Below are 27,992 nucleotides of genomic sequence, written 5' to 3'. Positions count from 1 at the left end.
TTCTGTTAAGCCAGGCCTGAACCCTCACCATCTTATAAGAGTGTCGACTTATTGGGACCCTCAACCCAATTAGTCTGCGCTCGGTAAAGGGAACAACATCACCCCTTTTACCACCTTTTACAGTAACTAATTACTACTTCATGAATTATATTACTATAATATAAAAAAAGTTTATTTGTTTATTGATTGTTAATATTTTTTGAGTGAAATTGTATTTTTAGCACGCTCACTTTTTGCAGTTTTCTTTGGCCTGGTCATGAAAAAAGGGAACAATGGATACGTTTTGTCCAAAAATTGTGCTAAGGAAACATGGTTACCAACTGACCACACATATATTCATTGTATTTTAAAGAAAAAGATAAGTACAGCACAATTATATTGTATTGTTTAAGTTGTAAATAAATAAATCATTTTGACTAGAATAGCCGTATTTTAAAATGTTAAATTTCCGTTAGGCAGAATATAATAATAATGTGTCACATCTGATGGTGGACCTACTCTATGCGTAAATGGCCGCTCCCCCCACCCCGCGCATTTGTCAGCATGTGCAGTGTTTTCGCTTGGCAACGTCGCCTCTAGTACGTAGTACATATACCTCAATGCTAAAAATAGAGTGCATGGTTCCCTAAAGTAGACTGTAATTAACCCTTTGAACGTTAAGAACACTTATGGTGTCATGTCTAGACTCTCAGAGTCGTGTCCAGAGCGCCATGGACAAAATGCTATGTACAAGTGTTATACCATAGACTATCAAAGCAACCTTCACATATTCAAATATGCTAGGTCAGTGGTTCCCAATCTTTTCAGTACAGGCACCCCTTTGACTAAGTTGGAAACTCGATTTTATACTCGATTTTTTATCTCACTTACAGGTCTTTGATAAGCGTAGGTGTCAACCCCATGCATTCAATATTAGTTTTGCCCCCAGATTAAGATCCACTAATCTAGCTACATTTTCTCGCTTGTTCCCGTGATTATATTGTTTATGACCTATGACATAAAACGTTCAAAAGGTTAATTAAAATTTTATGAAACTGAAAACAGTTCGAAATTCCATTAAACTCACAATAAAACTTCGAAGACCAAAATCGCGCTAATAGTGATGGCTATAGGAGCGGTCGAGGCTCCGGACGCGATGCGGCAGCCTCAGGTCACAAGAGAGGCTGTGGTAGGTTAAGGGGGTTCTTGGTCAGCGAAGGCGGAGGCGGAGGTCCCTGTCGAGCTGCTGGAGTTGGCGGAGGAAGCCTTCATTAGGGTGGATGTCGCGGCGGGCGCGGACGGTGGCTAGCGCCTCGGTGAGAGACATGTTGCGCTTGATCATGAGGAACGCGATGGCGCAGGTCGCTGACCGGGACACGCCCACGAAGCAGTGGACGAGCACGCGACCTGTGCACATGGGTGGTTAGTGGCTGCCAAATGTGTTGGGCGTTTATAGAATCTTGGCCGAGAACCGAGTGCATGTAAACTACGGTTGCTACATAGATACTTATATCTTATAATTTGCATTATTAAATAAATACTAGCTTTTGCCCGCGGCTTCGCTCGCGTTGGAAAGAGACAAAAAGTAGCCTATGTCACTCTCCATCCCAACTATCTTCACTTAAAAAAAATCACGACAATCCGTCGCTCCATGCCGTGAATGACGGACAAACAAACAGACACACACACACACTTTCCATTAGGTACATATGAGAATTTTGAATGATTCACGGTTATTTTCATTACACTTATATTGACCGGGATATAGATCGTGATTACCTTTTTGATTTTTGTCGAGCTCCCGATATTTCGACGCAGTTGCATGAGTTTTCCGTGATCATAATCTTATTATACTATTCAAGTTTAAAAGATAATTAGATACCTAGGTACTAGTGTTTGAATATAGTAACATATGATATGGACTTATTTTACTTATATTTACGCATATACGGCATTACCAACCTTCGGTCAAAGCGGAAAGCCTTTATACCGCTGTAAATATATTGCGTTGCAGTTTTTCCTCAAGTGCAATAAGTAAAATATAGCATAAAATAATCTACCTACTTGGAAACAGTCCTACATTTAAAACACGTTGTTTCTGTACTGACTCATTACGAGCTCCATCCATCCATATAAGTAAAACGACAGATTGTCAGTCGGATTATACTAAATAAGTAGGTATCTAGGTTGCATGTGCAATTACGCAGGAAACCATAGTGCCGTAGGTGTATATACTTTTTTGTTACATACCTACACTATTATAGTCAGAGGCGTATTTACCCTAGGGCCATCCAGGCCATGGCCCGGGGCGCCAAACCTCCAGGGGCGGCATAACCGCCCCACGCCTATTACATTTTTTTGATGCCATTCAACCAAGTTTTTCTTCTCGAAGAATTTTTTTTCCATAGTAATATGTAAACATTTTTCGCGCTCGCGCTTTTAATTTTGCTTTTATTCTAGTTTTTTGACCGCTCCCTCTTCTACGGTGTTTCCAATTTCGTTTTTCGTAATTCGCTCAAAAAAAATTCAAAGTACAGGGGCGGAATTTTAAAATACGCCTCTGACACTAGTTGTATTATTTCCTAAATCAAAGTATGAATACTGTGAACTTACTGGCAGGTGGTCGATAAGTCGATATCCATCTGTGAGTACTGCTTACCTACCCTCCGCAGTGATCAGGTCTAGAGTACCTAAGTTTGAAAAAGAGTTTGAAAAATTGGGAACTTACTTCCTCTAGAAATGCCCTCGTCTATAAAGTTGGCAGCGATGTGGAAGTACTTGGATATGTCGGTGGTGGGCAAGTCCATCATCGGGAAGCCCTTGTAGCGAAGTCCCGGGCAGTCCCGGTAGTACAGATGGTCGGTATCCACCTGTGTGTAACGCTTGCCTTCGGCGGTATTCAGCACGTAGGTGATGCCCATTCGGCGGAGGAACGCCTTGTCTTTTGCGGCCACCCTGTAGAGATACAAGTACATTTTAGACGAGGAATTTGAGAGCCAAAGATTGAACACTTCAAGGAGAATACAACTTTGACTGCTAAAGTATTTATACATACTGCTCGAGAATTCGGATTTCTACGTTGGTGATAAAGCAGTAGACAAATATATAGTTACAGCGGTAGACGTTTTACTTCTTTAGCTACCTAAAACACTATAGGTATAACTTTATTGCTTAATATATATTTTTGACTCTTGATAAAAGAGTTCGAGAGGAAGACCTGTCTCCATCAGTAGAATTTGTAGGTCAACTATAAGTTACGTACCTAATACAGCTAATTATATACATATTTTAAAATGTCCATACAATTCCGAAATGTTAACACTTATCGTTTAAATAATATCGGTACATTCGGCCACTAAAGTCACATCTGAATCTGATTTTTAATCAATACTGGAATCGGAACCTAAATCATGTCGCGACTCAGTAAGTATTTTAGGAATGTATTACGACAGTGGTCTGGTATTCAGGTGGCTGTTATTTCGGGAATCTGCTTTCACGATTTAAATTCGAATAAGATACATATCATTCAGCAAATTAATTATATTTGGTAAACTGTGGTTGATTCCAATAACTATAGATATTACTTATGTTCTCTTATTCAGAAAAAGTGATACCGGCAGGGATGTTATTTCAGTACGTAGCGCAATAAGAACAAGTAATTTGTAAGTAAATAGGTAAGTCCATTATGTACTTAAAAATTCACCTAGGATCATTGAGGCTGAGCGATACCTCGAACAGGCAAAAAAATAGCACCCCTAGCACCCTTGGGGGTTAAAAATAGCACCGTATAACTTCCCAAACAGTAAATTACGCACATCACGTAAGAACACGCCCGTATTGACGCAATATAATATAATTTTCCAGCTGTCGGACAGAAAAGTAGTTTATTTGCGCAGCGGGAAACGCGTGGGACGGCAATACGCGGATGGTGATATATCGGCATTATTGAATACTTTATAAGGAATGTCTCTGGGGATGCATACATAGCAGAACAATAGAATTACCTATACCATAGATTAGGAGATGCAGGTATAATCTTTGCGTGGGTTGGGATATGATCAGGTCTAATTTGTAACATGTTTTTCTCATAGGTATGTTTTTATGGTTCGTTAGTATCTTTGAACTTTGTTATTTTCCTAAGGATCACATAAAACCTTTATGATGACCAAGCAAGTATCTATTTACATAAAGTGGATATTATAAGTTCACCCGAAGTGAGAGAACACACAATATATCTAAATTACATAAAAATGTCCCTCTAATTGCTTCTCCTGATTCTCCTCTCACGAATACATATATGAACTTACACATACACAATAAAAGCTAGTTGACTTGGATACTGGATAGTCGTAGTCGTGCTATATGTTATGTCTACGTAAGTCAATATATAACTAACGGTTCAGGCCAACTAACAATTTAATTTAATTAACGATCTACAGGTCCTACAGTTATCGTTATCTTGTTAATTACTGTAATCGCCTCCGCTTGATTTACAACAGAGACTGCTATATTTTCAGTCGTGCACACAGTACCTACACTGTGACTAAACTATGTGGGCTGCCGGCTGCCGCCTACTGACAGATTCATCACGAGATTTATTTATATTACAACGATTTAACACGTGGACAATACAATAAAGTATTCAGCGCTGCTTTGTCCGCTGACCAGTTTTAGATGGGCTTACGATTACATGAGGTGCTATAAATCTAGTGGCTTTTATAAGCGCACCTGTGCGAAGAGATGTGGGAATATAGCGGCAAATCTATTGTAGTCTCATAGTAACAGATACGTAATAAACCTGTGTCTAATACCATTGCCTATATTTCAGTCGACACTTCGGGCGATTGTAATAGCATCATATCTTAGATTAGACGCGCATAATAGACATTGTTTTACGATCGGTTTTTATTTATTTATCACAAAACAAAACTATTCAGAACTAAACTAATTGGTCATTCCTCATAATCATTTCATATTTACCAGGGATCTCATCACTTTCTTTACCACTCGCATTTCTGTGAGAGGTTTGCTTTTTGATGAGAATTAAGAAGACGAGTATGTTTCCAAAAGACACGTTTCCTGGACCTTCGAACCCGGATGGCAGTCTGTAATTTCGTAAAATCAACTACCTACACCTAATGTTGGGATTATTGACTAAATAAACTTAAGATAATGCAAAGATGAAGAGACCTATACCTACTATTCCAATTGCCACGGGAAAAATACCTTGAGCTAAAAGCGTCCCGCTGTTTTCAAGAAACGCGATTGTTGAGCCATTCTGAATAGATTTGACTGTTGGGGCCCTAAATGGCTTCGTAATCGCGGTTCCTGTCTGTACCTATGTTATCTATGTAAGATATGTAATAGAATACTCACGCATCCCCCACGTAGAGTCCAGGATACACCTCATTGACGTCCGGCGTGGGGCTGTATGAGTGCACGTCCAGTGGCCGCCGGTACGCGCTCAGCGAGCTCAGCATGGACATCGAGGAACTCGAGCCGAAACTCTGCACACGGGAGCGGCACGTCACACAACAGAGATACTGACCCATCGCCAGTGTGCCACGATCGTGAGTGGACGTCGTTTAGCTAAAAGTACCCGTGAAACGCTTCGCAAACTTCAGTAACTGGCCTAACGCGAAAAGTGAAGGAATTGCGGGAATCTTTATCTGTTACTCTGGAGTACCAAAAGAAAAATGTCTGCAGTTCCTAACTTCGGTATTCGCGATAGGGTCTCTAAATGCGACACATATGTATTAGTTTAGTTGTGTGCGTGTGGATTGAGTGAGCACCTTCCGAAAATAAAAATAAAATATGCTGATCATTTAGTAAAAGTTCTAAAACAATTGTAAAACGAATCTCTGAATTTGTAAAAAGATAAATCAAAAGATACAGTCATTAACATGTGCTCACTCAGTTCTCACAAACTACCAACGAAAACAGTGAATGTATTCATTTAACATATAATATTTATATACTAACATTTAGTAAAAAATATGCCAACCTACCTCTATAAATTTTAGATCACCTAATTACGTATTTAATTTTTTACAAATAGTTTCTTATGCTCACTCAATCCTCACACTTTTGAAAAGCCGAATTTTGATGAAAAACATAAGATTTAGACGGCTATTATATGTGTATAGTTTAGTAAAAGTGAAATGGGAATTTGTAAAATACAAAACGAACCACTAACGTGTCAGGTTTTTTTATAATAAATTTTTGTAAGTGCTCACTCAGTCCACACGTTTTGAGAAAGTTAAAAATGTAAATATCTAAAGATTTGTAGCACCACAAACACTCGAAAGTACTTCAACATTTAGTAAAAATTTTTACTAAATATCCACCATCTAATATTTTATATTCGTTGTCTGGTTTTAAAGATATTCAGACATAACTTTTCTCATACAAATGTATCATGTAGGGTGACCACACTATGTCGGCTCCTGATTTCTGGTTTCTTACTAGTGAAGTATTATATTCTTTGTTTCTTACCAATTATCATTCATGTTCTTTTTAATGCATGAATGTCGATATGGTTATTATCCTGACGTCGATAAAAATTACACAATACGCATCATCACTAGGCCAAGAACATAACCTAAAAACAGTTTGCAGATGGAGAATTAATATGGTATTAGTTTAATATAAACTATTATCAAAATTGAACGAAACTCCCCAATCTCAATATGACAATGAGAAGGCGGGGAAAATCAGGAGCCGACATAGTGTGGTCACCCTACATGATACATTTGTATGAGAAAAGTTATGTCTGAATATCTTTAAAACCAGACAACGAATATAAAATATTAGATGGTGGATATTTAGTAAAAATGTTTACTAAATGTTGAAGTACTTTCGAGTGTCTGTGGTGCTACAAATCTTAAGATATTTACATTTTTAACTTTCTCAAAACGTGTGGACTGAGTGAGCACTTACAAAAATTTATTATAAAAAAACCTGACACGTTAGTGGTTCGTTTTGTATTTTACAAATTCCCATTTCACTTTTACTAAACTATACATATATAATAGCGGTCTAAATCTTATGTTTTTCATCAAAATTCGGCTTTTCAAAAGTGTGAGGATTGAGTGAGCATAAGAAACTATTTGTAAAAAATTAAATACGTAACTAGGTGATCTAAAATTTATAGAGGTATGTTGGCATATTTTTTACTAAATGTTAGTATATAAATGTTATATGTTAAATGAATACATTCACTGTTTTCGTTGGTAGTTTGTGAGAACTGAGTGAGCACATGTTAATGACTGTATCTTTTGATTTATCTTTTTACAAATTCAGAGATTCGTTTTACAATTGTTTTAGAACTTTTACTAAATGATCAACATATTTTTTTATTTTCGGAAGGTGCTCACTCAATCCACACGCACACCTTTAGTTTTTATCGCTGTCAGTTACTGAAAGTAAGGAGTGTGAAGCGCTAACACGTTGCAATGGATACCTTATGTTTAAAACAAAAGTATTCAATTGCAAATGTTGTGTTGGTTCCTTTTTGCGAAATTACGTCCTTTGTGTTAAGAGGAAACACGGAGGCGTCGGCTTGTCAAAATGCTGTGTTAATAGCGTTTGTGTCCTTTGTTTTCACTTACAAAACTAATATAAATTAAATTGTTAGTCTTAGACTTTTGCTTCTTATGGAAGGTATCCTTGATTTTGGGTTGCTTATGAGCTTTTAGACTCTACATTCGAAATTATCGCTCTTTCCACGACTTTAATTGATCTTACCGAAAGAGAAGATATGGTAATTAGAGACCATAGAGATCATTAATATGAAGCAGGGCCTCCGCCTTTCCACTTAAAACACACTTGGCACGAATCCGTCACAACACCAACGATATAATTATCTTTTACTCTTACAATATAAGTACACGATATCTTAATTAATTAACACAACAGTTATGATGTTAAGAACGTGAAAAGCATAATATTTGTGACGTTAACAAGCGGTATCGTACGAGTTTGCTTAGTAAATATTTACTTCTCTAAATATAAACAGTTTGTATCGATGATAAGAGGGTAAACGTTCATGTCAGTGCACCGGTTAGTAATAAACATTGAGGGTAGGTAATTTCATTCAATATGCAAGTCTATTTCTGATAAAATCAATGTAAATACTGACTGACTTTATGGCTAATAGTCTTTACATAAACTCTTATTGGAGGTATCTTTAATTTACGACTTACAAGATGGTTAGTAGATAATTGAAAATAAAACATGCATCACTAAATGACATCACCTTCAGTTAATAAGTTAGGTAATCTATGGTAATAGGTATGTTAGTACTAGATACTTATAGGTAAGCATTTGTTTACGAGTTGAGAACCTGCTACCTATACATAATAACGACAAGTACAGTCCCCGGCATACATAAGTGATGATCTCTGTACCTTGTCATATGAACGTCTTGTTTGAAATGTCATACGAAATTGTCAAACGTTTTAAAGCGACAAAGTACTGAAGGTACAGAAATCATCACTTCTTTATGACGGTGACTGTACACTTGTACTTGTATGAGTTGTAGGTGTATGCATCTAATGCATCTATAGCTACATGTATACCTATCTCATATATAGTGTGTATCTTTAGGTAAGTATTTAAATTGAAATGTAAACAAAATCTAAACCAGTTTTGGGTAAATGAAAAGATTACGCGACCAAATAAGGAGGATCCCAAAACACTTCGCTTTTGTATTTGGTTGGTTGGCCAACAAATTAAACTAGCCGAAAATTTACAAATTATTTGTTTACGTTTTTTTAATACCTAAAAGTACAGAGTATAAGTACAAGGGTATTTAATCGTCGGTATTTAAGAGTATGTATCATCAATTCATCACTATCATCAGCAATCACAATGTTAAGTTAAATATCTAAATACCTGTTGCAATTCTAGTTTCATTAAGGTAATACCTTAATCAAACTATAGCAACCAATTTCATAACAATTGGTCCGGCAACAGACAGTCTTAGGCTTCCCACAGACAGTCTTAAAAATTCATAATCTTAAAAAAAACTTGTATGCAATCTGACAGTTCAAACTGACACTGACAAGTTTTTAAGATTATGAATTTTTAAGACAGTCTGTGGGAAGCCTTAAAATTAATAATCTGAAAAAGTCATAAATGTCATAATCTTACAAAAATCAGATCGAGTGCACAGAGTTCCATACAATTTCGAGACTGTCCACACACACTCTTGTTTTTTAAGATTATGAATTTTCAGATTGATCTGACAGATTGTATACAAGTCTTTTTTTAAGATTATGAATTTTAAGACTGTTGCCGGCCTTATTTTTAATTTATTAGAAATTGATTTCAGTTTTATTTAATGTGGCAAAGTCTCCTCAGCCTCCCCTACCAATTCATAATATAAGTTGCATAATAAATTATTGACACATATGAGTTGAAATTAGTTCAAGTAAAAATAAACCATTATTAAATACCACAGGTGTTTGAGTGGCAGGTAGTATTTCAAACAGGGCGAGGTACAAAACCATTAATTATAGTTGCCAAATAGTCAATCAAGTCTAGTTCAATTAATATTGAGTTCATATTGTCATTATTGACAGCTTAAGTGAGTCACTCGACATTTTTGATGTATTCCCATTTGTCTCTGCTGGACACAGGTGGCTAGAGGTGCATGAATCATTCCAATATGTCCCCAACCTGATGTGTAGTGCTGTAGCCACACTTCACAGTCACGTGGAGCAGGGACAAATAGAATACACACACATTTTTAGGCAATAAGTTATGAATTATGATGGTTTTTTTTTCTAAAATAAAGAATGTCATCTCACAGATCCTGACATTTTTGGGTTTATTGAGCGCAGAATCAATCGTGATGATAAAAAAGCTGTACCAAAAATGACAAAAATTGTAGTTGTCATGCACCTACAGGTGAAAACATATACATACACCATACACATACAGACATAAACTCACGAATGTGTTCCCAAAAGGGGTAGGTAGAGGAGCACATAAAACTGACTAGTTTCAGTGCCACTTTTATGGGTTGAAAGAAAACAAAATCGTGACAACATATTATGGGACACTGGTTGTCAGTACATGCACCAGTCTCCCACCAATATACCTATGGGCCAAATAGCATAAGTGTAAATATAATTGTAATTTAGTTGACATTTTAATTTATTTTTCATTTATTTTGTTTTAATTTTACTTCTAATTTAATTTTACATCTAATTTAATTTAATTTTACATTTCATTTTAATTTAATTTGTTTGTGTTATTTGTTGTATTTTAATATGGGCTCAAGGTATGAATTATATCTATATAAAATAAGAGAAAATATATTTCTTACTGAAACATGACATGAACATGACATAGTGGAACAGACATTTCACGGTTTTTTTAATGGTGCGATGGAGAGTGCCGTTGATTCTGAGTAGAATGAGGTCAAAAATAACAGGATATTATGAGAATCAGTTTTTTTCTTCTGAATACACCCTGGAGATAATTTCATGCATTATCGTGATTTTGTATTTTTTATTATTTTGGATGTGGGACCTATTTAAATATTTATGACTTAAAGTGTTTGAAAACACACCATTAATTTTTTATGAATGTTAGTTATACACATATAAAAAAATGCAGAAAAGCAAACTAAAAGCCCATAGCTACAACAATGATAATTTTTAAGGGTGAGTTCTTTTAGAAAACCTTTGAATATTTAATTTACTGTATATGTAAAAAAATCTTAGTAAAATTGTAATGATCATTACAATTTTACTAAGATTTTTTTAGATGAATGTCAATGTTAAGATTGTTAAGTTTATCTAATTGATCTTGTGCAGTATGTGAATTTATATTTGTGACTTTTTTGCTCCCATGGAATTGCCATTTTTATTAAGAATTGAATGGGCATTTTCCTGAGTGGTGTTGGGTTTAGAGATTCTTTATTACTAATAAGAACATACAGTTCACTAAAAATGAGCTTAAACATGTTATTCACAAAGTGCTTGCTGTACATTCTATTTATGTTATATTCTAAGCATTTCATATGGAAAAATCTAGGTACAACATTTTGCTCTGTAAGAAGTACTTACACTACTTTTTACATAAAAACAGCTGATAAATTTGAGTATGTCTATCATGACCATTTGACCATGTTTTATAATTATAGAAAACTCTAATTATTTTGGTCATCACAAATTTTGGCAACCATAAAAGCCACTAAGGTAAAGTCAATTAGATAAAAAAAAATCAAATTGATCAGCTACACTTATAGAACACAAGGGGCACACAAATTATTTGATAAATACCATTAGTGTTCGCAGGTAGGATCCTACCCGTTGTTCATCAGCAGCACAGTATTTGTGCCTCGGAAACAATGTGCATTGCTGAACCTCCTGAACACACCATTACTTTATTATTTAAGCCAGTTATTACAGTTTTCAGAACCCAATTAGTTTAAGGTCCAAATAAAGCCATACTTTTAAATCCAGCCAGCTCAGGCAAGCATCTCATAAGCGACATATTACGTACGATTGCACATTTGTTATGAAAGCTGATATGCCGTAATTTCGTATGAAATGAGGAGACCTTGTGTCCATGACTAATACTTGTCTTTTGTATTAAAAATAGCACTTGTGTTGCCGTCAACATTATCCCTGCCATTATTACACTGTACTTTCCTTGTTAACACAAGAATAACTGCGAAAATAAACAGTAAGCGGTACTCACCGTATCTCTGTAGCTCATTTTTGTAGGGTTTATAATTTAATTTACTCGACGAATGCCTTTTTATTTCCACAAGCGTCAACAGCGCTCAATATGTAGTATTACTTGACGCGAGATAAAATACTAATCATTAAAAACTGAGGGCAAATAGTGTGAATTAACAATTACGATATGATAAATACGCGCCACACGTACGTTGCGTACGATACAACGTCTTCACTTCAATTCAATACAATTACAATACAATAAAATAAATCAAGATAAATGAATGGTCAACGGTGGTTGGTGGGGGTATACTATGACGTAAAACGAATGAATGAAACTATGTAACGGTGCGTCCCATAGATTTAGAATTATTAAACTAGATTGTTTAGTTAGGTCAAAAAGTGTGTCCACATGACACAAAGTTACTACCAAATCTACTAATACCCAATTGAAGGTAAAAATTTGGTCCTACTACTATGGGAAACTCATTAACACTGGCACACCGTAGTAATAAGGTTCAATTTCGTATGGCAAAAAATGTGATTGAGCTGTCCCCTGTAAAAGTCTTTGGTGCGTCCACACTAAATTTGGTCCACACCGTAGTTCCATAGTTCAATTTAGCCAACGTAACGAGAAGAAAACTGGATTTTTAGAATGTTGGGCACATTGATTTTCTTTTCTTTTTTTTTCAACTTTTGTCTATGGTTTAAGTCTCGCGCTTCTTTGTGCATTACTTATCTGTGGACAGTAAATGACATCAAACTTCGGGAAAGTCTTATTTTTACTTTCCTTTTAGTTTCTAAGATAATAATGATTATGGTGTGATAAAAACCGTGTAAAAACTACTAATTTGATGTTAAGTACAGTTTCTATAAGTCTCCGGTAAGATGGACGAGAAGGAAGAGTTACATCTAACCTCTCAGGAGCTACAAGTTTTATCGGAGCTTGATAGGTAAGCAAGCTTTGAATGTTTTACAGTGTTTATTACATTGTAATTCTTACACTGCTTCAGTTGTATGTAAAGTATTATATCAATTCACGTACATCTACGTATCATAAATCGTATCTACGTTCGTGATAAATCTACTGTGCGTCTAATTTGTCAAAATACGTCGGCTGTTGACAATACATATACAGTGCCTCGTAAGTTTTTAATTTGTAGTTAAAGCTTTATAGTGGGGCATGATTCTTGAAGAAAAACAGAATTCTAGATAAAGTATGAAATACACTTGACATAATCACAATACAATAACAATGAAGCTTTATTCTAACCTAACAATGTAACTACATATAACATGAACCTCTATCAAATTATTTTCTTCTTCATCTTTCAGTCGCCAGTTCGGCTTCCTAAAGCTTCGTGGCAGTGAACATGTTCGGACCAGAGCTCTTATCCTCAAGGCAGTTAAATATTTGGAGGGAATGCTGGTACAAGTCAAGGTAAATGCTATATTTGTTCACAGAAATCTATAACATCATACTAAGTATCATATATCATCATCATAATAAGGATATTCTATCAGGACAATTTTTTTAAGTGCGGTAAACTTGTCAACCTTTGATCGGTTGATTATAAAATATTTAGAAATGTGACAGACAGACGGACAGAGCGGCGCCATAAGGGTTTCTTTTGTACCTTTTTGGTACCGAACCCTAAATACTAGTAGCTTACTTAATAATGGTTGCTCTTGAAAATCCAACTTCATTATACATAGAATTTTATGAAACAAAAATCTTAATTAGATTTTCATTATGTGGACATAAAACATCAATAATACTATGTTAAGCACGGTGTGTATCCTTCTGAGCACAGATGTCATATATACCATAGATCAAGCAAACGTATCTACTTAGCGTGTCAAATGAATTCAGTGAAATCCACTGAGTTGTCCGTCTTTAATCGCAGCTTGCAGCTTTTGGGCGTCATTTTTTGTAAGTTGAAGTCAATCAAAACATAAAAAATGCCTCGTTACGTGATATTCAATTGCAACAACACAAAAATTATGAACAATCAAGAGCCTGAGACATATTTAAAATTACAGGCAAGAAACAACTTCAGTACAAAATTTGACACGCTCGGCCCCTATACAAATAGATGAACTTGTTTCTTCTATATAAATAAAGTTCTGTGCTTCTGAGTTAATTAACAGGTATAATAAACCTCTAAAGGACATTCTTACACAGATTGTCTGAGGCCCACGGTAAGCTCAAGAAGGCTTGTGTTGTGGTTACTCAGACAACAATATATATAATATATAATTACTTATATACATAGAAAACATCCATGATCAGCAACAAATATCTGTGCTCATCACACAAATAAATGCCCTTACTGGGATTCGAAACCGGGGCCGCGGCGGTGCAGGCAGTGTCACTACCGACTGCGCCAGACCGGTCGTCAAATTTGTGCAATGGACTAATAAGATAGCGCCATCTGTCATAACCTTTGAATGAGACTCCTCATTACACCAACAATTTGGTGCCAATTCACTGGCTTGTTCGTAATTCCTATAACCGTAAACAATGTGTATCGTTTTCAGGAGGAGGACCGAGCCAGCTCACCCGGAGCCCGGAGGGATATCTGCATTGATCCCAAGACATACTGCAAGTTGGGACACTTCCATCTTCTACTAGAGGACTATGCTAAAGGTATTTTTTTATGAGTTTACTCCATACATCAATGAGGTATTATTGATCTTAATACTGAACTGCCTATCCCTTTAGGCAGTGCACATGAACTACTAAGTTTCAGTGCCACTCTTGGCAAAAAAGGGTTGAAAGAAATCCAAACTGAACAGGTTGCCAGTATTAGAGTTCTTTGCTGAAACAAAGAATGCTGTTGTTAAGGGCCAACACAATGGCCTCAAAATATCCCATAATACATCATTCGGTATGATTTGAGATGTAATGTAATGAACACATGAACATACATACATATAATCACGCCTGTATCCCATAAAAGGGTAGGCAGAGCACATGAACTACTACGTTTCAGTGCCACTCAAAAAGGGGTTGACAGAAATCCAAATTGTGACATTGCAGTGACAGGTTGCCAGCCTCTCGCCTACGCCTCAATTTAACCCATATCTCACAGTTGACTTCTACGACACCCACGGGAAGAAAGGGGGTGGTGAACTTCTTAACCCGTCACCACACGGGCCCCATGAATCTGGGCAATAAAGCTGAAGTTTGGTTCAAATTCTTATGATAGTAACGAAATTGACGAGAAACTGTTTTCTCTAGGCTCCATAAAGCTGTGCTTCAAATGATGAACCAGTGCAATAACAATAACTCAAAATTGATGATTGAATTTATACACCACCCCCACATACGTTAGGCTGCAAATTGGATGTATCAGGCTCTCTACCAAAACAGATCATGAGTCCGCAGACATACAAGTAAAACACTTTTCCCCTCACTAGCTCGGAAACACGTGTTTTGTCCTTTAATACCAGCGGGTAAAAACGCATTTTATCCACTAGTGGGTAAAGTAATTTGACCTTGAATAGAGTCAAATTAACTGCTTTAAAATTGATAAAAGTAGGTGAATCTAGTAATAAAGATGATTTACCACCTGTGGAACTACTGTTCTTCTCGTGTGTTAAAAAACTCGCAAGTTCAGGATTCTATTCTCGAACCACTCGCTTCGCTCGTGGTTCAACTATAGAATCCTTTTACTTGCTCGTTTTTCAATTCCACACTCGGCGTTAAAATACAACTTTGCCCCCTTGTATAACAAATAACTATTTCTATATTATTATTAAGAGCCCAAAGGAATGCAGAACAGACCGCTTCCTGCATGCATACTTCTTAGTTCACAAAGAACTGGACCTTGGTATCTGCGGTGGTATTGTATCTGTCCCATTTTCGATCAAATTCGTCGCGTTTCACGTTTTTATTCGTCGCGTTTCACATTTTGATTGAAGAGAGAGAGATAAGTACAGTAGGGCAGGTAGTTATCACAGTAATGTTGTAGATGGCGCTGTTTACTGTCTTTGCAGACCTAGTAAGTCTTGTAAAGATTACAAAAGATGGCGCTGATATGTTCTTCTTATGTTTTGGCTGTATCCATACCAAAGAGGATCGAGTATTATAGAGAGTTACTGTCAAAGTAAAATGTGTAATCACAGTGCATAAACTGCCATATCTCGACACTGGCTTAAAACTTTTGAACCTCAATTTTGACAATTTGGTCCATGTTCTTAGCTTGATATGTGTTAATATGTCAAATATTAATATTAGCGCCATCTAGCCGAGCGTCCCCCAAAGGTGTATCGCCATCTAGGTCACCGTACCTTTTTCATTATAGCTTTGAGGTATGTTTTTTTCTTAGACATTATCCGTCTAAACGGAGTTACATATGTCTTTGATCACAGTAATGTTGTAGATGGCGCTGTTTTCTGTCTTTGCAAACCTAGTGAGTCTTGTAAAGATTACAAAAGATGGCGCTGATATGTTCTTCTAATGTTTTGGCTGTATATGTAATATTAAAGTTATATCAATATCTTCTTTTCCTTGTCCTTTTTACATTGTTTGGGGTTGGCTCACAAATCTCACAATCAACAATTTTGGAGATGTTGCCTGATACCAACATTTAAACAGATACCACCCTTAATGTTCTAGCCCCTGATTCTCATTATCCATTATAATGTTTTTTTTTCCACCAGCCATGTCGGCATACCAGAAGTTCTACGCGCTGGAACAGGACAACTGGAAGGACCCTTTGTTTCTGTACGGGCTGGGGCTCTGCTACTACCACTATAACGCCTTTGAATGGTAAGTTTACAAGTTATAAAAAACTTTTTAAGAGCGCAGCAAGCTCAGCCAACCAATAGTTTATGGGAACAGAGTTTTGTTTTCTTTAAATTCGTAACTCGTGTCGATTTAAAACACTCCCTTCGGTTATGTTTTAATTTATCGCCACTCTTTCCGAACTTACTTTTTTTTCGCACTAGTATCGTAATGTACTAATTTCAGTACCTATGTCGCTATATTACCTAACTAGTGCAGTTAGGTAATGGGCTTATTACGGAACTATGTTAAAAATTTAAATAGCTAAATGTTGTACGATACACTTGTGTATCAGAAATTCGAAACGAGCGACGATAAATTAAAAGACGATCGTAGAGAGTGTTTTAAATCGACACGCGTAGCAAGATAGTACATACGGCGATACTTTTTCGCACTAGTGCGATAAGTGGTATTTTATCTTATACTATTAAACGAGCAATTCTTGTATATTTATTTATTTATTTATTTATTTATTTATTTATATATACCGACGATCTCGGAAACCGCTCTAACGATTTCGCTGAAATTTGTTATGTGGGGGTTTTCGGGGGTGAAAAATCGATCTAGCGTAGCCTTAGATCCCGGAAAACGCGAATTTTCGAGTTTTCATGAGTTTTTCTTTCGCGTTAGTAAACGTAAAAATATGGTCGATAATTTCGCCGCGCGCGCATCGATTCCGCTTAGCTCAGTCGTACGAGGTCGGTCTAATGTAGGCAGATAGATCGTAGGTGTCAGGGTTTCGAATCCCGGCCAGAAATTAAGTTTTTGTTTTTTGTCTTTTTTTTGTTTTTGTATTTATAAGTTTTTTTTTTATCTAAAGACGTGATATAGTAAAATAGAGCCGAGCGAAGCTCGGTCGCCCAGATATGTGAGTTATGTCTAAACTTCAAGGGCATCATATGTACTGAAAAACGTACAATAAACTTGCGAAGAGAAAATTTGTTACTCGTGTCGATTTATCGCCACTCGTTTAGAATTCCCTCTTTTCCGCACATGTATTATTAATGAGCAAAAGAAGCAGAGAGTTTGGTTACGCTTAAAAATAATCTGATAAATATCCTAAGAGTGATAACTTGATAAGCTGATAAGTATCAAAAAAATGAGTACAGGAATGTGGTAATTTAAGTATGGGCGGCTATTTTTATCGCTTGTGATATAACTTGATGTGATTTCATGTCGTGGGGAGTAAAATGTCAGGCTAAATAATAATATAGGTATGCTTAGTTTATTTTTATTTTTTATGATAAGTCCACACAGTTTTGACTCAGATTATGTTGCTATTTTATTTCTTGGTTGGAGCATCGAATCTCATAAGGTAACTTTCATTAGATGGGTGCTGTAACGAAAAGATCACATGTGAAACTGCCCAAGTTTCAATGTCACTCTTAACATTACTAGGTTGAAAGAAAACGAAATTGTGATGCAGTGACAGGTTTCGTCCATAATCCATCGTCCACAATGGAACCCATTTCCCACAGTCGACTTTTACACATACGGTGGTAAAATGTGAATACGGGAAATCTTAAAAATTAAAAAAAGTATTGTTTTCAATTTCTCTAAAATGAACTGTCACATATTTATAGGTAGATAATAGGTAGGTTGTAAGATTGATAGGTAGGGACTTTTTTTTGCCGGTTTACGCAATTTTGCTAGGGGCTATCCTGGTGCCATCGATGCAAACGTTTGACATTTGCTAACCCCATACAAGCTTCTACAGACATGTTTTTATTTATGTTGTATTTACCGACCATTTATAACAATTATTGACATCAGAATCGTCTGACATTTACACTTTTTGTGGTTAAGTAGGTATTATTAAGATCAAACTAAATTTGACGTATCATATGTGAAGGTCGGTCGCGTTGATAATATGTATTTTTTGCCCTAGACCCTACTAAAATGATTGATAAGTAGGTACTTATTCTATAGGACAAGAGGTAAAGAATGCCTTACAAATATCGTATAAGATTATTCTATGATCGTAGAGGCTATTATGGTCGTATTTAAAAATACATACCTATGTTTATTCAAATTATTAATGCAACAAGCATCTTTTTATAAAATTTAACACAAAATAATTCGCGACATTAACGTCAATGATGGGGCATAGGTACGATTACGATACAGATAATAAATTTAAATTACATGAGTGCATTTTATACTTACGACCATTGTTATGCACATTTATAACAAATAAAACGCCACATCCATTGAGGTATATGTACTACGTACTAGAGGCGACGTTGCCAAGCGAAAACACTGCACATGCTGACAAATGCGCGGGGTGGGGGGAGCGGCCATTTACGCATAGAGTAGGTCCACCATCAGATGTGACACATTATTATTATATTCTGCCTAACGGAAATTTAACATTTTAAAATACGGCTATTCTAGTCAAAATGATTTATTTATTTACAACTTAAACAATACAAATTAATATAATTGTGCTGTACTTATCTTTTTCTTTAAAATACAATGAATATATGTGTGGTCAGTTGGTAACCATGTTTCCTTAGCACAATTTTTGGACAAAACGTATCTATTGTTCCCTTTTTTCATGACCAGGCCAAAGAAAACTGCAAAAAGTGAGCGTGCTAAAAATACAATTTCACTCAAAAAATATTAACAATCAATAAACAAATAAACTTTTTTTATATTATAGTAATATAATTCATGAAGTAGTAATTAGTTACCTAATAATTTTCCAAATAGAAATATATATATTTCGCAAATATATTAAGAGGTGAAACACATTAGTAGGAACAATGTAAATGGCACATCTGCGCGGTTAGTCTATGATTGCGTCACCAAAATGGCGGCAGTCCCGCTCCCGCTCGTGTATTTGTAGAATATTCAATCTTAAAATATTATAGACGTGTTTTTTGTTTAATTTACCGATGAAATGTCACACGTCACACCTTGACTTTTATTTGATTTTTTTTAGTGATTAGAACAATTTTTAAGCACACAAGAAGGCATTATTCATGTGGAAAGTAAATGGATCACGGCACGTCACTGCACTGCAAGGACCAGGCGAGGACTGGCAAACATTTTTCAATGCTTTCACATCCTAAGTATCATTCCTAGCACGATATCCTCTTTCTATCAAATATTCAAGAATAAAACGTTCGAGGAAATCGCCCGGAAGGCAACCGGTACTCAGCTAAAGTGGTATTTATAGAAAAAGAAATGCAAGGGGGACTATTCATCAGTTAATTATTTTAATTAAAGACTTGGGCGTCATTCCGACTCGTTTTTGACTCGTATTTTCGAGTTAATCTCTGTGCAATGTCCCCTTGCGTATAAATCCCTAACAGGTGGTTAAACCCGCTATAGTTATACGGGTGGGCGGGGAGCTGAGCGGCGTCGGCAGGGTTCAAAGATGGCAGCTTTTGTTCTTAGCCGCGCCGGTTTTACAGCGATTACAAATTTTCCTTCATACTTTCACGGGCTTAGGACCGTCAAAGCCCATGTCGATAGTCAATAAAAAACATTTAACATTTTAAGACAAATTAATTCACAGAAGAAGTCGATAAAGTGAAAAACGACATGTGCTTAGGCAAATTGGAATCAGCTATTTACAATAATCGTTTGATTTAGGTACTTACAAATGGAGTCCATTTCTCCTCACTTACACTAATTAAATTGTTTGCAGACATGACATGGGAGACGAGCATTAGGCAAACCGGTATTTCTTAACACAGGCAGTATCTCTGCCTCGTACAACCTACGAGCCGCTCGCAGATTGTTATTAGCCCTGGCGTACACTCTCACCATTTCATAAAACTCGCGGTTTGAGTACATCGTTTCGCGTTAGCTCACTGGCGTGCGAGGAAAACATAATGAACCCAAAATCAGCTGTGTGTAGGGTGTCCGTAATTTGTAAAAATTATGAGGAATCAAAATAAAAAAATAATAAATCTTAAAAATAATGTTTTTTTATTGAAATGGGTTCTATTAACGATTCTGAATTCAGGGTTTTTTTTTGTAAGGTGACTAAAAAATAACCCTGTAGGATGCATAAGTTGTAGGGTGCAGTTTATTGTATGCAGATTTTTTCCGGAGTTTGCACTTAATAAATTGTGACGCAGTTACTGTGTGAATGGATATGTAGGTAAAATGGTTTTATTTGTCAAATTATGTAATTATTCATATACATATGTATATCAAATAGTTTGGTTTCACAGTGTTAAATATTGGGATTTTTTATTTTATCTTCATTTTTTATTCCTTTGCTCAAAAATGTCTGTGTAAGTCTTCTAATTAAATTTTCTTCCAAAATTAACAATAACATCCTAAGGTATTATTACTTATTATACCTATTAATTACATCCATCTCAAGGTATAATTTTTGAATATTAGTTTTTTCGTCATGGAAATTAGGAGTTCCTTGGCCTCATTATGGCGGTCCTGTGTCGGTCGGGTCTCGGGCAGCGGGCCTTGGGGCACACGGGCGGTCCTCGGTGCGCGGTGCTCGGTGCTCGGTCGTCGCTCGACATTCGTGATTCACCGGACGTAGGACGCGGCGCGGGCCGTGCGCCGAGCGCCGGGCGCGAGGGGCGTAGGGCCGCGGGCGCGCGCGCGGGGAGTGCACGCTGCAGCGAGGTCGTCGCTCGCTCGCCGCGCGAGCCAGTCGGGAGCGGGATGCGGTGACGTAAACTGCACCGGCGCGGGCCGCAAGCGTAGTGTAGATCGGGATTTGTCGTGATCGTATGTGACGAGTGCTGAACCATCCTGTGTGATCCTACCGTGTGCTTGTGCTGAACTCCGACGACCCCGCTCGACACTACCTGGGCCGCTGCGGCCATCGCCGACCTCCGGACCCCAGGATCCCCGAAATGGTGAGTGCGGTCGAAGCCACCGCTAGTTTGTTTACGTCGCTTCGTGACTTCTCTTTCTCTCTCGCACGACTTGCCGCCCGTATCCCGACGTCGCGCTTGCTCACACGCGACTCCTTTCTATTGTTTTGTTTCTTCCGAAATGCAGACAGCAGACACCTACGTCGAGTCGGCTGCACGAAGCCTGATCCGACGAGAGGTCGCGTTTTTGTGCATGTGTGCATATTTTTTTGGGTGTATTTTCGCAGGTAGCCGGAGCCCTCAGTCATTCATCCCTACATGTGTTGGTACAAGGGAAGGGCAATGTGATTAAACTTATATACAGTTTTATTTTTATTACACAAAAGAGGGTGATAGGGCGATCGTAGTCGTTTGTTTTTAGTTTCGATATTACATAACATTAGAGATGGGTAACTACCCAGGTAAATACCCGACGGTGGGTATTTACCGGGTAAATACCCGATATTTACCTACCTGCGGGTAAATACGCGGGTATTTTCATTTTTCTTCCAAATTTGACGTTTTTAAATGGTGTTTGGGCTAAAATAGATTAATTTAAGTCAGTCTTTGTAATTGTACACATAATGTTTATTCAAATTGGGAACGAATAGGTTGCTATGAGATAAAATGTGATTTTAGTGTATCACTCCAACTATAAAAATCGTGTAATATCATTCTCTGACATACGGAAATAATTTTAAATGCTTTTAATATAAATTATAAGTTTGATAAATTAAAACTGTAAATAAAAATATGTGAATAAAAATATTAAAATTCACATAACTCATACATAGTATGTTTTATGACAAAAATGCATATAAACTTTTTTGTAGGAAATTGTGTCTACTTTAGTTCGTACATACAATACTTTTCGATATTAATGATAGTTTCCATGAAATATGAAAAAAATACATTTTACCCCCCCTAACCCCACCATAACCCCCTCCAACCAGTACTAGGAAGTTTATCTTTATCGTATAAATACGACTAATTAATACAATCTAAAAAGCACACATAAAACATATTTTTTTAATTATTTTTAAAAATATGCATTAAAACTTCTGTAAAATTAATTGTCTATTTGACTGAACAGTTTTGTTTTAAATTGTGTATAAAAATTACAACCACTAACTTAGTATTTATCTCCATTTTAACACAAATCAGCATGTCCAACATGAAATGAATCTACCCGTCAATTTGGGTAGATACGGGTAAATACCGGGTAGATAGGTATTTACCGGGTAAATACCTGGGTGGGTAGATTGGGTATTTACCCACGACCCATCTCTACATAACATAGTGCCATTAAGATTGAAAATCCAGGGGTGGTGAGTATGTGAGGGTGCGTGTATGGCTAGTAAACAATAAAGCGCCACCGCATAAAATATAGGTCGGTAGTGTGGTCGGATCGGCACGCGATTCTTGCCTTGCTAACTCGCCCTTCTAACACTCCAAGTTAATGCACTATTGCATACACTTCATTGTTCGGGCCCGAGCTAACGGTCCCGGGCCCAACGGAGTCGCCGAACGAACTCGCCGGACGTTCATGCAAGGTTTAGCAACCATCGATCTAAACTACCTAGATGCACCATCACGGCTTAGAATGTGTCCGCAGCAAATTGTGCTTGAAAATGTTCTAAGCACAATTGGGCGGTCAGTAGCGCTTCATCCGCCGTGTCGGCAACATGCCTAAGTGATCCGTAAAAAAGTGCAAAAATAACACCTTATATACGTTGAAAAAGGATGACGTATCGTATTTCCGGTAAGTAATTGTTAATAATTTTATAATGTTATGCATTTGTGGTCAAAATGGCTTCCTAACTTACAAAAAACATTTATTTTCTAGAATAATTAAAGTAAATTCCTTGATTTGGTCTTACGCAGTTTGTCTCTTTCTCTCGCGCTATACTAGTAATGAGCGGACGGCGACAAAAGATGGATGAAGTGGAACATAGTTAAAAATGGAATGATGGAGTCGCTAATTTATATTTTTTGTAAAAGAAGCCTATTTCATATTAATAATGTATGTATTTATTTATTATTATGGACCAATAAGTCTGAAATAAATGATTTCAATTCAATAATATTAATACATATCTTATAAATTACTTTAATTATAAAAAGAAACAACCCGGGAATAGCAAATTCGTTTTTAAGTAATAAAAAAGCTTTTTATTCCAGATTCCCAAAACAAGACGTTGAAAGGGAAAAATGGCGCAAGATTATAGCTGAGGAGCGGAGAGAAGATTTACCCAAACAAAGCTTTGAAAGAAATTATACGTAGAATAATAAATTAATGTCATCGTTCAATTCTTCTTTGTTTTAATAGCTACTTAATTCATATTCTCCAAGTGCACCCTCACACACACCACATACAATCCCTCAACTGTTTACCTTCACATAATCGCTACACATACACTCACTACACGCACACACACACACACACACACACACACACACACACACACACACACACATATGTTATATATATATATACATACCTACACACACACACACATATATATATATATATATATATATGAGTGAATCAACTTTTTCTTGTTTGTTATTGCTATGGTTACGGTCCCCTGGGTCACCCTGATTATATGCAAAATAATGCTATTTAAACTATGCAAACATGCAGTTTTCTGGTGCCACCAACCCCTTTATTTAATTTGCCACTACTCTACATGCAGGATTGCATAGTTTAAGTACCATAATTTTGCATAAAACCAGGGTGACCCAGGGAACCGTAACCATGGCAATAACAAACAAGAAAAAGTTGATTAACCTATATATATATATATATATATATATATATATATATATATATATATATATATATATATATATATATATATACCTCAGTTGACTCTATTTAATAATGCAAACATTGCAAAACGTGGAGATATTAATCAGTTCAGTTGCAATTGTCCCCCAGTCCAAATTGTCCCGCCGTACCTTATATATTTTTTTGTTTGAGATAATATCAATAAAAATATCGTACAGTAAAAACTCATTTTTTTCGCTTAAAATACGCAACATCTCGAAAAATGTTATACCAAACGTTTTGTTCCTTAAGAAATTTTCTATCTAATAGGATTTTTTAAAACAGTTTTTCGCAAAAATACCGCAAATTTCCTCATTCTCGCCTTTCATCTCATAGCGCGACTCCCATGATGCCTCTGTCCATCCTCGTTCCCAATGTAAAAATGGCGTTTAGATTGTTGCAGCGCAAACGAAATTAAACTTAAGTTGGTTGCAATAAGACGTAGATTTTTTTAAAAATATGCACACCTGCGATCTGCGGTAATAAAATTTTATGGCTTTCGTGATGATCACATTCATTAATGTCATAACCGCCAATTGCTTGCATTTGAAATTGAACTTTAAGTACTAAAAAATAACGTTGTTTTTGTAAAAAAATGAAAGTAGTTTTTACTACATTGCGAAGTTTTCGTTTGTCAACTGGACGCACACATTTGCAACTAAGCGATCGGACACTTTTGAGTGCCGAATTTGTAGGTGATAGTGTATCTAGAGAAGTTTAAATCGATGTTAGCAACAGACCGAGCCAGATGAAAGTTAACTATGTGCCCATTTCTGATACGGATGTGCATATTTGCACTCATTCCTGGCGATCTAAGTTTTCTATGTCCTGCTGTTACTAATTACCTACTATTAGTTCATTAGGTAGCTACAGCATATTAATATAAACATTGGTTTAAGATCTTACGATAATCGCGTTGTTAAATATTACTATGTTGTCAAAATGCAACATTTTGCAGCTCGCGAAACTCGTACTATTTATGACATAAGTGTCATTCATTAAATGGACTTACTCATCATACAATACGTACTTTCTGCGTACTACGACTAAATAACGATGAGTAAACCATACAAGGAGGACAATCCTTACAACTGTACGTCAGCGTAACTCAGTGACTCATGACCGTTCACTATCAAGTTTTCGCGCACTTTTTCTTACGTCATTGTTCTGTTGACCGGGCGATGCAATATGGAAATCCATTCAGCTTAATTAAACCGCCGCGTAATTCCCCGTTAAGGAAAAACCACAGATTTTCTAGAAATTTAATCACAATGGATTCTGTGGGAAAATTTTGCGATTCACCTGTTCCGTGGAAATTACCAGTCCCTATTTCGCAAAGTTAACGTCACAAATTTTTCATAAGTTTCGTTAGATAGCTTTATCTTGTTCCTATGTTGTAGGTATATCTAATATTACATTATACCTGTATCGTTATCACGGTTCGCAACCGGTTGGCGCATTATCTACGCAACGCCGCGGCCACTAACGGTATCCTATTCCTACTCCGAAGCACTCCTAGACTAGTATTACTTAGTATAGCACGATGATGCCAGTTTTAGCGGAAAGTCTATGACTTTACGGGGCTAGTTTCCTTTTGACGGTTTCTCAGTAATCATGCCATTTATTTCAGTAAAATGTTCGGAAAATAGATCAAACTTAGACTTAAAGCTTTCGAATATTTGAAATTAAACTGTTTAAAGAAAATGTCTTGACTATAGAACATTCGTCGTGTACTTCTAGAAAAACTCAAGAAATGTAAATAAATCTATGTTCCGATAAGTCTAAACGATAAATAGTTATTTTCTTCGTATTATGTATTATTCATGAATTCGGTTCCTCTTCCTAGTAACATTGTAGCTTCTGTATTCCCACATCGTCGTCAACGTCAAACCAGCATTTAGAATTCTATATGAACGTTGAATCCGCGCAAAAAGTCTTCGAATGCTCACAGGTATCTAATTAACATTTCTAGGCTTCATTTGGCCCGTAATACTTTATATAACATACACAATTCCACTAAATAATATATGCATCAAAGTATTTCCTTTTTAATGGATCTTAATACATAATACATGGGACATAGCCTTTGGCAATGGACCGCCTCTTAAGGACTGTACTTTAACAACGTTCTTGATTGGGTCACCCAATGACGTTTTTTATCTATCTTGTTTGTCCTCTACAAATGTAAATATGACTCGTTGCTTCAAACAAATCTCAGGTCTCTGACCGCATGATATATCTAAAGAAACGGTGACCTATCTCTTGAAATAAATCCTCAACCTTGTTTAGGTCACTCTATGACGTTCTTGTCTATCGCGTTTGTCCTCTACAGATCTAAATATAATTCGTTGCTTTAGTCAATTCTTTGGTCCATGATCACATGATGTAAGTACCTACCTATCCTGCAAAGAAACACCAACCTAGCTCAGGACATGAATCCTCAATTCGTTCTGAAGTGCCGAGTACTGACACTAATTAGAGAATTATTATAATTAATTGGTATAAGAGTTCAAAATTAGAACTTTATTTGCAGTCGAGACTTAGGCGCAAAGATATGAAACATATAGATCATTTTGTAAATGTGATAAATTAATCCGGCATCGGCACTGCACAATTTCTGGGCTTCACATTTCGCGTATCACTAATGGCCTTACCGGTTGTTTTATAGGCTTACTTACGACTGCCCAAGTCATTATTCAGCGTAAATTGCCACTCTATTCTACCCGCAGTTCATTAGCATGAAATGAAGTCCTGTGACATTTGCCAGTCAGCTGCCAGTATTAAAACGAAAGTAGGCATAGGATGTAATGTCTAGTACATGGTTTAGCAGCTTGTGTAGCGCGTGCCTCGGGCAGGTGCCGCGCCGGCTGCTTCCCCACCTGTCACTACAAGCTGCTTACTAGTCTTTGTTTCTACTTTACCACCCCGCCACCCCTAAGAAATCAAGACCCTTCAAAGCGCATCTGCCCTCTTAAACCAGTTTCATAGTTGAATCTTCCGGAAGCAGTTATTTACCCGCATCGCATTACAAGTCTTTAAAATAATTTGGCAAAAAAGAAAACGGACAATGAGTCGGACCGCTCAAACATAATATCAGCTAAGCTCGCATCGTGCCAGCTCATATGACATTTAATTAACTTATCGGTCAATGCTTGCGGTATCTACATGAGACAGAAACTACACGTAGTATAATTGCATACTACGCAGTGTTGTAAATAAACAGAGACGTGAAAGCGATAAAATTTCCCGACAACGCACGCTCGTTGGTTAATTGCATTTGTTGGGCAATTTCACCATTACCGGCGAACTTTTCCGGTGATCTGTGCCGTGTTAAACTCGTGCAACGGTTTCTCTCAAATATTTGCTCGTCGTGTTAAATTTGTGTTCCCTACGTGATGCAGTTACGTTCGACAATATATTGCAGCCGTATGGTTTAATTTATAGGTTTTTCGTAAAGCGTTCATGGTCCGTGTGTGGGTCCATGGTTGTTGTTATTTATTTGTTTCGTAGTTGTAGTTTAGTTTAATATGTAAGTAGATGGGGGTATACTCATCACACACTTGTTTTTGTTATTTTAGAGCTCATTCGCCAACAAACTTAAGGTTTCTTTTGTTATAAAAAAGCTATGCTACACAGTGACTAAGATACGAACGGTATATATTTCAAACATTTCTTCGAGAGTGGATGTAGTTTGGTCTTATTCTCGAATGTTTTATGCTGTAAAAATATATTATAGAGGTTTGCTTACTTTTGTTGGGGTAAATAAATTCAATACTGCAGCATTAAAATTGTAAATGTTAGGGACGGCTGGGACGGGAGACGGCATTTTTATGCGATTCGCGAATGGCAAGTTTAAT

The 27,992-nt window shown here is 36.6% G+C and overlaps 2 protein-coding genes across 3 annotated transcripts in view; one reads left to right on the top strand and one right to left on the bottom strand.

The window, feature by feature from the left end:
• Positions 1-488: 488 nt before the first annotated feature.
• Positions 489-11,983, bottom strand: LOC125225647 (dual specificity protein phosphatase 13-like). Of its 2 annotated transcripts, XM_048129459.1 has the most exons (5): positions 11,695-11,983; positions 11,274-11,360; positions 5,356-5,486; positions 2,708-2,934; positions 489-1,386 (listed from the first exon to the last, which is right to left on the bottom strand). In XM_048129459.1, the coding sequence occupies exons 1-5, from the start codon at positions 11,710-11,712 to the stop codon at positions 1,190-1,192; spliced, it is 660 nt and encodes a 219-aa protein (XP_047985416.1). In that variant the 5' UTR covers positions 11,713-11,983; the 3' UTR covers positions 489-1,189. The 2 variants fall into 2 exon arrangements, with proteins under 2 accessions (XP_047985416.1, XP_047985417.1); XM_048129460.1 differs by lacking the exon at positions 11,274-11,360.
• Positions 11,984-12,437: 454 nt separating this feature from the next.
• Positions 12,438-27,992, top strand: part of LOC125225238 (lysine-specific demethylase 6A) — a 45,926-nt gene continuing 30,371 nt past the window's right edge. Inside the window, exons 1-4 of the mRNA XM_048128846.1 lie at positions 12,438-12,628; positions 13,011-13,116; positions 14,217-14,325; positions 16,344-16,452. Of these exons, the coding sequence (XP_047984803.1) occupies positions 12,564-12,628; positions 13,011-13,116; positions 14,217-14,325; positions 16,344-16,452 (389 nt within the window). The 5' untranslated portion in view covers positions 12,438-12,563. The remainder of the gene's footprint in view (positions 12,629-13,010; positions 13,117-14,216; positions 14,326-16,343; positions 16,453-27,992) is intronic.

This window comes from Leguminivora glycinivorella, chromosome 4, assembly GCF_023078275.1.
Source record: "Leguminivora glycinivorella isolate SPB_JAAS2020 chromosome 4, LegGlyc_1.1, whole genome shotgun sequence".
Classification (NCBI taxonomy): domain Eukaryota; kingdom Metazoa; phylum Arthropoda; class Insecta; order Lepidoptera; family Tortricidae; genus Leguminivora; species Leguminivora glycinivorella.
The sequence above is the reverse complement of the archived record's forward strand: the minus strand, read 5'-3'. Positions and strand labels throughout refer to the sequence as shown.

What these genes read in the sequence shown, in the direction of transcription:
- LOC125225647 (XM_048129459.1), bottom strand. An exon ending in CCTACCTGCGAACACTAATG is followed by an intron (nt 5,487 to 11,273) that starts GTATTTATCAAA and finishes TCCCGTGTGCAG; the next exon opens with AGTTTCGGCTCGAGTTCCTC. An exon ending in CGAGGGCATTTCTAGAGGAA is followed by an intron (nt 1,387 to 2,707) that starts GTAAGTTCCCAA and finishes CCATGTGCACAG; the next exon opens with GTCGCGTGCTCGTCCACTGC.